The sequence below is a fragment of the Pecten maximus genome, chromosome 16 (genome assembly GCF_902652985.1).
Source record: "Pecten maximus chromosome 16, xPecMax1.1, whole genome shotgun sequence".
NCBI lineage: Eukaryota > Metazoa > Mollusca > Bivalvia > Pectinida > Pectinidae > Pecten > Pecten maximus.
The window spans coordinates 5,052,858-5,068,271 of record NC_047030.1 but is presented as its reverse complement, the minus strand read 5'-3'; the positions used below and the strand labels follow the sequence as shown (position 1 = coordinate 5,068,271).

Below are 15,414 nucleotides of genomic sequence, written 5' to 3'. Positions count from 1 at the left end.
AATCAAGACTATGAATTAGTCTAAGAGGAGATTATCAAGCTAATAAAAAATATGTCGGCCATATTAATTACTGGATTTTCTGAAGAAGAAAAAATTGCATACCAGGTATATGATAATTTCTCTGATACATGTACATGTAACTGCGGGACAATATATTCAGGGAATTAGCAACTCGACACAAAAATGAGAAATTTAATGTTCTATAAATAGGTATTATTTTACTTACCTATGAATTATTTGTTATTATGTATGCATGATCAAGTCATATTTGATACATAAGATTTAACTGGAGAAATAGATATTATTTTACAGATGTTAAAATGGTTCATATATCTTAAACAAAAACCACAATATATATTATTCATTCTAAAATTAATGACCATGATTACAGTATCAATAATGAATATTGTTTATAGATTTGAAAATAGGTAATAGGTTATTTTTTTCAGACAATCACAAAATTACAACATTAATGCCATTTCTCAATTCTGATTCTTTTTGTTGACATTCACTTTCACAACATTAACTTGAAAAAGCTCTGATAATAATTTAATGAGGGGATAAAATCTTTGGTTACCTATAGTGATATATTTGACAAGCTAGAAAAATATATGAACTACCCGAGAATTTAATGCTGATTGTTGATGTGTATACTCAGGTAACATATAAATAAAGAAAATAATTAAAAGTAAATAAAGCTACTTAAGTTAAGGATATATGTAACCTTACACATCTAAAATAAAAGCCAAATAAGCAGCAAATGTTTAAGGCTCACACAGAAATATGCTAGTATATGTATACCCCATTACTCTTATCAATGAAATCTCTCCAGGGGTCCACAAGATATTTGCTACACAGTCATTTAAAGCTCGTTATTTTGAAAGTGGTCATGCATGTACAGCCTCTGTCCCTTACCCTTGACTGATAACCAATGAAAGCTAAACAGATGTAGATCTTGATGGTGTAATGTTAATGTGTGAATATGAAAAAGATATGCCAAGGGGTTCATGCAACATCTTGTATCATTATATATAATTAGGTACATTAAATTTTATACATGAATTTTCATGGACGCATGGACATATCTGCATGAACACACAGCACGAGTATTTCATAAATTTCATTTCTAAATCATGAATTTCATTTGAAAAAGATCTTAAGTCAGATTGTTTTAAACAGTAGGTGCATGAAACATATAAGAAGATGTAGCAACTTAATCATATCTAATCATCAAATTTAACCAAATCTTGTGTACCAGATAGTGGGTCAGTTTTGATACAGAAACAGATATTAAACAGTACCTGTTTCAGGACATTTTTCAATTTATGTACCTGCATTGTAGCAAAGGGACAAAAATTGGATTCTCTGGAAGGAATTTCTAAATAACTGAACAAGAGTCCCAGAAGGACATCAATCACCTGGATATTTCAGTAATTATGTCAATATACTCTCAAATAAATCATATCATAAATATTTCCCTGTTTCCCTCTACCAACAACAATGCTTCAAACCAAATGTGGCAAAAACCAGTCGGTTTTATAGGGAGATGGCTTTAAATAAGAGCAAACTCTTGTTGCCAAATCCCTAACTTCCAATTATTGTATATATTGACCCATGTATTGTATATACCATTGATAATAAATACTGTTTAAACCAAAAACCAGTCATTTTCAGAGAAGAAGGATATTAAAGTTTTTAAGTATATTCTAATTTCCCCTATTGGTCCCCACCCCTCCGGCCCCACACCCTCTGGCTCTGTTTATACGACATTGAATCTCCTTTCCCAAATAACGCTCGATCAAATATCATCAAAATCCATTCAGTCATTCAGGACTAGCAAAAATTTAAAAGATTTGTCTCAATTTCCCTAATTCAGCCCTAAACCATTGGCTCCAGACGGCCATACAAAAATTGGGTGTCCTAATTTCCCAATAATACTTAATTCAGACCAAATTATCAAAATCAATTCAGGCGTTCCGGACAAGTAGAGATTTAAAGGAAATGTTGATGGACAAAGGCTAATAGACGATGTGCCATGGCATAAGCTCAGCAGACCTTCAGCTAGGTGAGCTTATGAAATGTTGTCACATTTTAATGCAAGTCATCTAAATTTCAACTTAATAATTAGTACTCTTTGCCTCATCAATGTTATGAGTTTAATTTTATATCTAAACTGATTGTGAAAAACAAACTGTGAGTAAAAACAAATTATCAAATATCTTACACTTAACAGACACGATCCATATCTTACACGAAGCAAATAAAAATATTTTCAACAAATCATCACATATCAATAACATATATAATGTATACATCCTATCATTTTGTAATTACCTATTATCACATGGATAATATTACATATTTATACATTATCTTTAAACAACAAATTGTGGAGAAGTATACAGAGCAGAATTAATAATCCCATTGTGTACATTAACATGTACACATGCACTGTACCTGTGTTACTATATTTACACGTGATACCAGTGTATCTATTTGCATACTTTTGTTTTATACTAACTACTTGGGCAATGAAGAGGCAAATAATATGAATCCAACAAAAAACTTCAATCTAAAATTTCCATCGAAAAGTATTCTGACTTACATCAGTTTTTTTCTTTAACATTTCACTTTTTAATATTACATACCAAATAATTTCCAACTTTAATCTATGATAGTTATAAAGTTGTTGATGTACTGACTACTAATGCTTTAAAGATTGAACTTCTCATATTTCTCCACTATAAATCATATAAATAGATCAATTTTAAATTAATAATAAATTACAGATCCAAAATTAATTTAATTTCAATTCTGTCGACATTAACTGACATCCATATCATGAAAATCATCTTTTCTTGCCAATAGGGTTCAATACAATACTCTCCTTTTCACTGTGAAGATAGAGGAAGTACTGGATTTTAATGCTTGGTAAGCAAAGAGGCATACAAATCTGTAATAATCAGTTTCAGAGAAATATTCTAAAAAATATTAAAGTCTTATCTGTTGTTCTTGGAAAAGCTTTAATTGATAATTTTGAATTAATTGTGAATGTATTCAATATATAAAATATATACATTACTTGATAAGAAATATTATTATAACATAGAATCTCGAATTTTGAATAACTTCCCTAAGTATCTACCCAGCTCTTTGAATGTTGAAATGTCCTACTGGCATTTATAAATTTTAGAGAAAGTTTTCCTAATTTAACACATTATGAAAAACTTTTCTAGTTACTCTATGATCATAATAATATTCATATTTAATATATTATAATATTTAATCCTCTTCTCCTCTATTCACAATAATTGCATTAAAACAATATGAATGTACATGTACAATATTATCCTCAAGTATTAGTGAAGGAAAATATGCATCGAATGAAATATATGGAAAATGAAAGTAGAGATCAAAACATGCAAGTAAAAGTAAATAGTATGGGTGATGCACTGGAAATAATAACAGCACCGGTTTAATTCTATACATTTTCCCTTCCCAACATGAAATACTTATTTGAGCCCCTGACTTGTTATACTCTTGAACTTTGTTGCTTTGTACACATACAACACCTAAGTTATTCTGAACAACCAGTGCAAAATGTTACAAAATTCATGAATACTTCTACTATCACGTTTGTGATAAGCACAGTCTCGAAATCAATGTGTTACTTATGCAGTGTGAATTTCAAGGATATGATGAACAAATTCTACTTCTGTTCATCACCAGGTAATATCACTTTTTGATAAAGCCAATCTCCAAATCAAAGGAACACACTTTATGAGAGAAATAGTGAATGTAACCTCTGGAATTTTGAGACTTCTACTTATCCTGGTAATATCACTTTTCTGATGAACCTCCATATCAAAGGGTTATATTCTGTGTCTTTTTCTGATGTACAGAGAGTAACAGTGAATGCTATCCAGGAAATTTTGAGGATAGTTACGATAAACAGATGTTACATATCTGATAAATCAGCTTCAAATATTTAGGTAACTTACAAAAATCTAAAAAAAAACAGCAAATACCTTACCCTAAGTACCATTGCATGTACCGAAATTTGAGCAATAACTCATAGACGGAATTATTTTCACTCAAATATCAGTTTTGAAAATCCATCCTTGTGATAGCAAATCAATAACCATCAGATTAATACCTTTTCTATACACATGGGCCACACATAATCTCCTTTTCATTAAAATTTCATTTACTGATTATTCCCTTTGGGGAAAATTCTTTTCTGCCTCTAGATCTGTGCTAGAATCCCTGCTGTATTTAGATACTGGACTCCTGCCAACATGACTCTACCTATTGCTTGGTTTCCTCACACTGAATATTGCTGATGTTCAGTAAACGTATTCCTTCTGTCTGTTATTATCAAAAGCTTGATGTCTCCAAAGATAAAACATCTTCACTAACTATATTCTCTGAAGCCCCATTTGGCCTTTAGAATTCAAACACTCTCCATCCCCACCAGTTAAACTGCTTTCAAACTTTTGACTGTAAATGTTTTTCCAATCTGTGTATAATAACCGTGTCAGTTTTGATGATCGAAGCTTACCAGGCACATCAGTTTAACTTATTGACTCTCCACTTTCTTCTGAATATTTTTTTAAAAATTCCTTCTCCTGCAGTTTGCTGACTATCAGATTTTGATTCTCCTCCCTCAGACCCTCAAAGACCATGTCAAGTGTACAGCGGGGAGACTTCTTGGTCCAGTCACTCAACACCTGGTAAATCACTTCCTTCACATCACGGGGATAGTTATGTGTATGTTCATTAATGAGGCCATCTCCATTTAAATAACCCGATTTTCCTGAAATCAATGAAATCAATGATAATTATTGTACATATATCTCTTCTAGACTAGTATTGTTGTGCAAGATAGCGTATATACAATGTAATATACAAAATATCTGTAATGCCGACAATGGCAGATGTAGTCTACGATCATGCGAGTGAGGTACGTAAATACGTCCTTGTACAAGCTGGACCAGGTGTAGACCACAGCGATAGTGGTCACTTACGGCCGAACATCAACTCTGGGACGAGGTGACATAAACACCTTCGCTTAGAGAAGTCAGTTCATCACATACATTCACAACAGTATCATTGAAGAGTATTATTTATATATTGTTGCTTTCTGTTAAGGGGCACAATAGGGTGATAGTGTTGTTGAGGGATGGCACAACCCAAGCCAGAGGGTGATAGACAACAGAATCAGACCAAAGTATGGACAACAGAAAGCACAAACAATATCACACTAACTTACATTTTACTTTGGTAATTTCAATATTCAACTGAAATTTCACATCCCACTGCAGAGTCTGTCATCAGCTGTCATCTAACTTTAAAGACCCTTGTACTGTCTTGTACTATAATTGTAGTATACGTACTCAGTAGTGAGTAGCGGAACTGTTGGCTATGGTGGCTATCTTTGATATCTGACCAAAAATATCAACACTTGCATGTGGTCAGGGCCATCTCCGTATCATTTCAGGTAAGTTTGAGCTGTTCCCACTGATGGAACTTGAGAAGAAGTTTAGACTGTGTTTTCAAAATTGGGACCAGGCATGGTGGTCATCTTGGATTTCAGACCGAATCTTAGAAATAACAACACTCAGTCAGGACCATTTCAGGCAAGTGTGGGCTGAATCCCACAGCTGAACCTTCAGAAGAAGTTCAAAATCTGAAAATTGAGTTTACGAACAGAGATAGGTGAAGCAAGGTGGCTTCAGGTCAAATGACCTGTAAATCTTTGTCATGCAGATATCAAACGTCGACACACAAAATAATCAATAATATGGACTAAAAATTTCCAGTATGATTTAAGTCTGTACGTAGGTCCATGATAAAAGCCATGGATGTGTTTCACAATTAACAGCAGTATCACATGACCATTGGTGGTAAAACTAGCTAGCACACTGACAGGTTGGCCATGGGCCATGCTATGAGTTCCATCGGCCTAAAGGAAACTCATGTTATTGCTAGGAAACTGATTTTCTATTAACAGTAACAGTGACCTTGACATTTGACCTTTCAAAGTGTAAATCGATACATCAAGCAAATACTTTGTGTATGGAAGTACTGAAAAAAGTTTGAGTTAGATTGGCCAAAGCAAATTGGATGGACACAGTGATTATTATAGGGAAACTGAAAGTTTATCACTTGCTGGTACCTTCGTAAAGTTGTCATGACATTTATCTGCTACATCGGCATCTTAAGTAATCTTACACACCCATTGGCATGAATGTTTACCCAATTTTTGAAATATATACTGACAGTTGATGTTTTTTGAATTTAGGAGAAATTAACACTTTTGACCAGTGTGACCTTGAAGCCAGGTCAAGGTCATTCAATCGAACAAACTTTTCAGTCTGTTATACAAGCATACATACTACTGTCCCAATATCATGACCCTGGGCCTCTTGGTTATTCAGAAGTTGTATCAAGATTTTAACACAATTGATCCCCTGTGATCTTGAAAGTATATCAAGGTCATCCTTTTGAAGAACTTTGGTAGCCTATTATCCAAGCATAATTCTGATCATATATCATTACTCTGGACCTCTTGGCTAATAATAGGAAGTTGTGTATAGATTTTAACACATTTGACCCTTGAGACCTTAAAAGTAGGTAAACATACTTACCCATGATTGACCGTAACACCATTCTGAAGTCAGGAGATCCACAGAGCTCAGAAGATAAAAACTGACACACTTGATCCCATGGTACACGTACCTTAGGGGGCTTTGGCTCTGAAACTTAAAGTGTTTTTTTACATGTACTTACACTAATTAGCGTGATGAATAGCAAGCATTCATTCCCATATACTAGTGGTAACAAAGACTTCTTCATCTTTCTTAGAATATTTTATCAAATTTCAGTTTAATCAAATACCTCTTATATACAGCTGATATAGTTTTAAAGTACATGTATATGATCAAACATTTCTAACAGCTCACACTACAGGATTTCTGGTGAATCATTTATTGGATCATATTTTTAAAAATCTTTTACATGTATTATAAAGCTACATATTGTAACATGTAAGAATTACTGTTATACAAGAGGCAAAATGGGTCTGCAGCATTCATCTTGTATTCACTTCTTTGATGACTTCCTGCCTTTTGGTTACTCAGAAGCAGATTTTTGAGAAGTCATTGAAAAGTTGATACTGGATGGACACCAGATGCTGTGCCACATCATACCAGGGCATGAGCTCACCTTGCACTTGTGTCTATGTGAGCTAATTACTGCTCTACTTTATATTGTATGTGTTACCCTTGTAAATACTAGCTGCAATATACCACGTGCACTCAGCTAGAGAGAATACATGTAACACTGTTAAATAGGAGCCACAATATACCGCTCAGCTAGAGAGAATACATGTAACCCTGGAAAATACTAGCCTCAATATACCGCTCGGCTAGAGAGAATACATGTAACCCTGGAAAATACTAGCCTCAATATACCGCTCGGCTAGAGAGAATACATGTAACCCTGGAAAATATTAGCCACAATATACTGCTCGGCTAGAGAGAATACATGTAACCCTGGTAAATACTAGCCTCAATATACCGCTCGGCTAGAGAGAATACATGTAACCCTGGTAAATACTAGCCTCAATATACCGCTCGGCTAGAGAGAATACATGAAACCCTGGAAAATACTAGCCTCAATATACTGCTCGACTAGAGAGAATACATGTAACCCTGGAAAATACTAGACACAATATACCACTCAGCTAGAGAGAATACATGTAACCCTGGTAAATAGGAGCCGCAATGTACCGCTCAGCTAGAGAGATCTTCTCTTCAGCTCGATCAGTTAAGGGCAAGACTAGTAAGACAGAGATCATGGGTTTGATCCCGAGCACTGGTAGTGATTCAAATTTAGTATTTACATGTACTAGGGTTACATATTAGGTGCTTACAAACACAATGAAAGTAAACTCATGCTTATGGAAAACACAAATAAACCACACATAAATGATCAACCACAGCTACACATCATACAATAGGGTGCCACATGTTTTATTTTAATCATTATCACATACCTTCTGGCAAGACGCCATTGACTCGATTCCTGACCGCTGGTACTGTTGAGTCTGCTGTTGTGACTGGTGGTGGGTTTGTCTGTGGGTCTGTTGGTGGGTCTGCCGGTGGGTCTGCCGGTGTGACTACTGGTGGGTCTGCCGGTGTGACTACTGGTGGGTCTGCCGGTGTGACTACCAGTGGGTCTGCCGGTGTGACTACCAGTGGGTCTGCCGATGGATCACTATGTGGATCTACTGAACCGAAATTTACAATATTACAGCCAAAGCTACCAGCATGATATTTGTTCATAACATCCACACATGATATTAATTGATGTGCTGCTGTCTTCTTTGTGGAACTATTTTTCAAAACACAAGTTTGACTTAGTATACAATAGATCCAGAATAACTGTATTTCTTACCTGAATATGGCAGTAAATATTTGAAATTATTCTTACTACATTTCTACAGAAGAAGGATCTGCTCCCTTCCTATTTACAGAAAATTGTTTCCCATTCACACAAGGATGCTTCATGAACAGACCAAATATGGATCCCCACTAAAATTGGTTCTTTTCCACCCAAGAATGTTAACCATTAAGTATAAAACCTACTCATTGGTTCATGACTAGATGATGCAGTGAAAAGTTTACAATAGACAACAGATTCTGCTATATGGCACAAGCTCACAAGTTATAAGGAACCGTGAGCTAATACAATGTTTTTGAAAAGATATGCATTACATTAAACAAGTGATTTTGTTCCGCTTTTTCTTTTACTTCCTAGCTTGAAGATACAGAAACAATATGCTCACTTACACTTTTGACTTTAATCTTGATGATTAAGGGTGTCAAAAAATTGATATTAAATTTTCCTTGAAATTATGTATCCCTCTATCTAAAAAAATACTGACCATCTGGTTACTGTTCAAATATATAAATATCAAATAATATTCAAAAGAAACTTTTCAATTAATTAATATTATGTCATACTTGTGATTCAGAAATATGAGACACCATACTTGTAAAATGTGATATTTAATAAAAAAAACCATGATAATGAACTTGTAAACCATTAAATATCTCCATATTTATGTTCAAGTAAACCTACAGTATACATTCTACCATCTAGAAAGACAGCATTTGTTATAAAAGCCACACATGACCGAGATTGCCTGGTCAACACATCAGATAAATTATATGTACAGTACAACAGGTAATAACTCGTACCTGTAGGAACTGGGGTATAATTGCCGTTAGACTCTGCGTTTTGCATCTCTAGTGTAGTTTGATCTTTCAACCTGTTAATAATCATACATGTGCATTTCATTAGTTACATTCACTCTGTATGTATTATACAAGTCGTCTTAACAGAAGGCTTATCTTTGACAATGAGTAGTGTGTCGTAAGCTGACTTGACACCCTTGGACGGAATATCACACATGTACAATTATCATAAAAATAATGGCACAATGTTTTATTGCATCATATCAATAGAAACAAAATGCTATAACTGTCAAAGTTTACATTTTGTTTACATTTTGGCATCAAAACCAGAGTAGAGTAAAGAGAGCATTAACATCATGGTATGGTTCCATGCCCATTTATATTACATCTTATTCCATAATATTCACCCTAGGATCATAAATACTGCACACTCATTCAACATGGCGAATATGGGTTTGACAAATTTGACTGGCTGAAATTATGTGACTTCACAGAACACTCACAGTAGTGTGTCATACTTTATCATTGTCACAGATCTAGAGAGTAACTCAATGTTAAATGGAGTAATACATAATCAGAGCTAGCTAGACCAATCAATATATCTGATACAAAATTGAAAATGTAAGAAACCATTATATTAAATAAGCTATATCCCTATAATGAATGCTTTACATGTAAGGAACAACAAAGTTATATAAAAGCAATTAAAAACAATGAACAGAGGTAGACCAATCATCATCTATTACAAAATTACCAAGAGTAACAAGAAGCCTTTGAGATTTGAAATATTTCCGTTAATTTAATTAACCCTTTTTGGCCCCACCCATCATGAATGTCATTTCATGCTGATATGTTAACAAAGTCATAATGAATTCCAATAGGAATCAAACAAATGATAGTCCAAAACTTGATTTTAGCAAATCACCTTAAGACCCTTCCATCTATGAAGAGTATATGATTCTACCTTTTTTTGGTCTTGAGAAGAAGATTTCTGAAATTTCAGTCAATTTGACCCTTTTTAGCCCTGCCCATCAGCGCCTCGGGGTCAGTCAGTCAAAAACGTGATTTCCCTGTATGAACTATATTAAAGTTACCCCCTCCCTAGGGGCAAACGTGAGACCCATAGGTCATGAAATTCACAACTTTGACAAAGCACCTAAAGACCCTTCCATCTATGAAGATTATTTGATTTCATACCTGAACGTAGAGAAGATTTTTGAAGTTTTAGCAATTTTGACACTTTTTGGTCACACCCTTCAGGCCCCTGGGGGTTGGGGACTATATCATTCAAAATTTTGGTTGATCCTTAGCCATAGAAGCTTCCTGCCAAATTTCGTTGAAAATTGTTTAAGGACGCACGACGTACCCTATATTCCTCAAACTATTAACAAGGTTCCTATCAATTCGAGTTAGCAGGGTTTTACTGTTTTACTTTAGTTGATGCCAAGATTTGTGTGAATATTTTAAGTGAACAGATTTCTTACATTTCAGGTTTTTTCTTCCGCCTTCTCCAGCATACAAAGATAACAACCACAATCCCCTAAAAGTACTATAATCGTTATAACAACTGCAACAATAATGGCTGTCAGATCATTCCCTTGGTCTTTATCTGGAAACAAAACAAAAGGCAGTATTTTAAGGTAGTAATTACCAGTTTACTGTTAATATCACAAAGGAGAGTAACACTAAATCTAGACTTGTCTTGGAGTAATCTCCTTTGCATGTCAACTAGGGTAGGTTGTTTTGGAGTAATGGGTTTAAGTATTTTCATGAAAATTTGCCATTGCTTTTCAAATGAACATTTTAAAGGAATTACAAAGTTGAAGTATATATCATTTGAACAAGTCAAAAGAATGTGTTTATATAGGAACTTATGGAAAGCAGTAGATACTGTAAACATATCACCCAATTAGAATCACTAGTACTGTCATAGATATACAAACCTGTACCTTTCATTTCACAAGACACATCCGTCCGTTTTGTTCCTCCCCTGGGTACAGTTCCTGCCAAGCAGTTTTTATAAGAACGACATGCTGAAGTTGAAGATTCTTCATCAGAGAATGTTCCATCTGGACATGGCTCACAACGCGTGTCGTTATCTGGTGTACCTGGAACAGGGTATTACTTACAATATAGCACACCTGTACAAAGATATCAATGACGTTTACTAACAACAGGCCTAGTAGACCTGTATTGCTCACCTCCTACTGCTGGAACTTTAAAGGTAGTCTAGTTCATTAATGTAGATTTTAAGTTGAATACACTACATATCCATAACCACATTCACTAAAATGAAAAGATATATCTAACCTTGTTTGGAAATGTTGCCTTATACATTCTGAAAAAAAAATCATGTATTCGCTATTTTGTTCAAAATCACTTTTCAGATTAGTAAAATCACCGTGAATCTTTCATGTTATGATCGATCAAAGAAAATCATGATGTATTAGTCAAAGGTAGAACAATTGATTATCCACTAAAATTGATTAATCAGAACAACAACAAATACACTGTCAACGGAAACACTAAAAAGATACATTGATAAGTTATGACTTACCTAGGGCTTTCACACCTTCCCCAACCGGACATCGTGAGTGAAGTTCGCAATCTCCCTCATACTCTTTCATAGGATTTGAAGATTTCGAAAGGTAATAATAACCATTATTACATACACAAAAATTGTCTGTTGTAGAATTACATGTTATGACAAGACGGGCATTACGTAACGGGCAGCCTTTTTCTGGTGTCCGACAAACAGCACAAGATTCTGCCCTATTGTAGTTGATGGAGAATTGACCAGTATCACATTCCTTACAGACTGAGTTGGTTAGGTTGTGTGTACAGTGGGACTTTAGGTACGTCCCTGGTGAACACATCAAACACAGTATACCAGGTATGTTGGGATTTGAATACCTGGGAGGTGCTTCTAAGTCTGACGGATTCACAGCTGCTGCACTACTCAATGAGAGTGTCAATGATACATGTATTAATGTGCAGACCAATATCCCCAGCCAGCTCATGGTCCTAAAACATACAAATATCATACTTATTAGCAGCTCTCACTGGTATAAAATATTATATAAACCTTTTAAATATCTATTTCACAACAATTGCAGAACAAGTTATAACTTGTATTAATCTATTTTTTTTTTTGCCACAATGGATCCCGGTAGTGATGCACAATGGATGTTACTGTTGGAGGAAACCAGAGTATGTACCCTGGAGAAAATCCACATGGTTAGCAGGTGACCCCATATACATTTTCACATCCAGTACTGCGAATGGAAGCCGAATCCTAGCCAACCAGATTAGAGGCAATTTAGTGTGTTACCATCACTGTGCATCCAACCATGTAACATAAACATATAAATGTGCATAACACTATCAATACCTAGTTTTTACCTGCAACATTCTTCTTTTTTAATCCCCACTAAAAAGCTGTGGTACTTTCTCTCTATTTTTCCAGTAGATCATTTAAAGGTGTTTTATAGAGACCACTAAATGATTAATTATGCAGCTGGGCCTTGTTTTAACAATAGCATTCAACTACTTGTATATGATTCAATGAATATTATTTAATCTTTTTTTACCAATTTATACACTCCTTTTTCTTCTAAAATTCACTACTGTTTGATAATCAGACTTTTTTTTGTATAGATTTTTCTGCGGTTTAATTACTACTTCAACATTCCTCTGTCAACCCCGATGGTATGACAAATAGAATGTGCTGGCAACAATATATATTGACATCATGGCAAAAATACAACAATGTCATGATTGATTCAATCACACATCAATTGTGTTTCATTACGATATTTTTACCTGCACATCTACCTGTCAAAATAACACAGTATGAAAAATAATCATCCTCTACCTAGCATGAGATTGTGACAGTGAATTCCCCAACTCTCTGGTCAATATTCTGACTGCCTTATATATAACCAAGAATATATATCACCGATTGGATATTTCTCTGCCACAATATATGTACCCTCAAGTTTATAAGGGGAAAATTCTATTATTATCCTTTCAGCTTGATGATATATACATGTAAAATTTTGCAGATTACATAGAGTATTAATGAAGTTGATCTCTGTAATCTTGAGTAAAGGACAAACTAAATACTCATCATCTACCTTAATATAAGGGTGTGATAGAGAAATCTCCAACATTTGGAATGATATATATTATTCTTGATTGTCTAAACCTTGGCTCAATCACACCCTTAAGGTCGGAGAAGATTCTATATCAATTCCATCAAAATAAAGAATGTGAATTTAGACGAGGAAATCCTCGAGTGCCATAATCGCTTGATTGGAGAAAATGTATCTATAGGTATACACTAGTGCCATGGGCTGTCTTACAATGTCTATATTGACATTGGCCGAGTGAGTTGAGGATCATCATACGGTACCGAACTATATCAAATACAAAACATATGTGAAGGCAAGCATGGTATCAATAAAGGGATGTTTTCATTGTAAATCAAGGATTTATGCTGCTGTTATGTAAATACTAATGGTGGATGCCAACAGGGCACTTATATGTTATATACATGTACTGAGTAATTTACATATACATGTACATGTATATATACGTACATTCAGTTCAGATTTCACCTGGAATAACAGTGTCATTATTGTTTTACACCACTGCAGTTCAATAGCAGACTCATTGCAATAACATGTCAACAGTTTTCAAAAGGAATGAAACATTGTAGAATATATGAATATATACCATATATATTTGTCAAAGAAATGAAAATTTAAAGGTCACCTAATTGATATGTAATTATGATCCTTAAAATTCATGGCAAGGCCGGAGCGGAAAAAAAAAAAATCTACAGGGCTTGCTGGATATATCATATGTGACTATATAAAGGAAACTTATATTTAAGGGTACAAATTTTGTTTGCATTGAAGAAAAACCCAGTGAAAAAAACAATCGATTATCACAACCATGCTGTTCATTCACCTAAAATCTATGTCTGACTATATATAGATGAGATTACCCTGTGTAAGTAATGGTCTGAAGCTTACGATGTGCAACGTTACTCACCGACAAGTACACCAAGTACAATTTTACACAGTAACTGTCAATTAGAATTAACATTCACAGGATCCACTACAGAGACAACCATCTCAATTAAGATTTGTTCTACTATTTTGAGTCCAAGTAATGACCTCCTTCATCTGCTACCTGAACAGGTTGTTCTTTCTCCAACCTGGATATAATTGGCACTTTTACTTCAACATTTATTCCAAAACACTGCAGCTGATCTGCATGGTATGCGTTAAAAAATCCAACAGACAGAGAAGATAAGTAATCACGGTTTGAATTGATCTGACAGGGAGTGTTTAGCACAAGTTTAATTAAATTAAACCTTTCAGACTTTCTGCATATTACCAAAGTGGTAATAGAAGTATTAATTATTTTTTTACATTTGAATTGTTTTATTACAGGTATCTCTTGCACTATCTATTTTAATACATGTTGCTGTCATCCCTGACCCTGGCTGTTAATAGGACGTTAAACAAAACAAACCAAACCAAACCAAACTGTCATCCCTTCAGACTACTGGACTTATAAAAGGTGTTTTGATTTAATGAACTGCCATCAGCATTAGGTGGTGTACTGCTCCAGCGACATGCATGAGACACATGCCCTATGTAACCGACAGTTACATTATATATTGTCACATTGTATGTGACAGCCTAGCTGGTATTGTACATAAAACATATATATCCTAGTGTTATTTAACTCAATAAGATGGTTACGTCGAATTGAGCGAACTCTAGGTTAGGCCTACGTCAAGTGTTGATTCCAGAATACTGTCACTGCTTGTCCTATATAGTAGCAAACGCGTTATCAGAACGGGACAGGCACTGTTTTATATGGGATGGACCAATATGGCAACCTAATTATTTGAACACCGAGTACATCAATTTGTAAAATCCTGAACAATTCTAAAGCATATTTATGTTTTATGATTATATTTGCGCCTCGATGGAATGTCGTGGAAAGGATAAGGCTAACCACAGTTTGTTGTGGAGGCTGGTTATGGTATTGGCAGCCATCGTTCTGCAGACATTCCTGTGCTAATTTCATCTACTTACGCATTGCTGTTCAATCCTCTGAATTGAGTAATGTG

The 15,414-nt window shown here is 34.7% G+C and overlaps 1 protein-coding gene across 2 annotated transcripts; it reads right to left on the bottom strand.

Annotated features, from left to right (window-relative positions):
- Positions 1-223: 223 nt before the first annotated feature.
- LOC117344890 (gibberellin-regulated protein 14-like) lies at positions 224-9,331 on the bottom strand. 2 transcript variants are annotated; one of them, XM_033907760.1, is made up of 4 exons: positions 9,267-9,331; positions 8,060-8,293; positions 6,651-6,764; positions 224-4,816 (listed from the first exon to the last, which is right to left on the bottom strand). In XM_033907760.1, exons 1-4 carry the CDS (start codon positions 9,310-9,312, stop codon positions 4,575-4,577), a joined length of 636 nt encoding a protein of 211 aa, XP_033763651.1. In that variant the 5' UTR covers positions 9,313-9,331; the 3' UTR covers positions 224-4,574. The 2 variants fall into 2 exon arrangements, with proteins under 2 accessions (XP_033763651.1, XP_033763652.1); XM_033907761.1 differs by having other exon boundaries at positions 8,060-8,290.
- Positions 9,332-15,414: the final 6,083 nt, after the last annotated feature.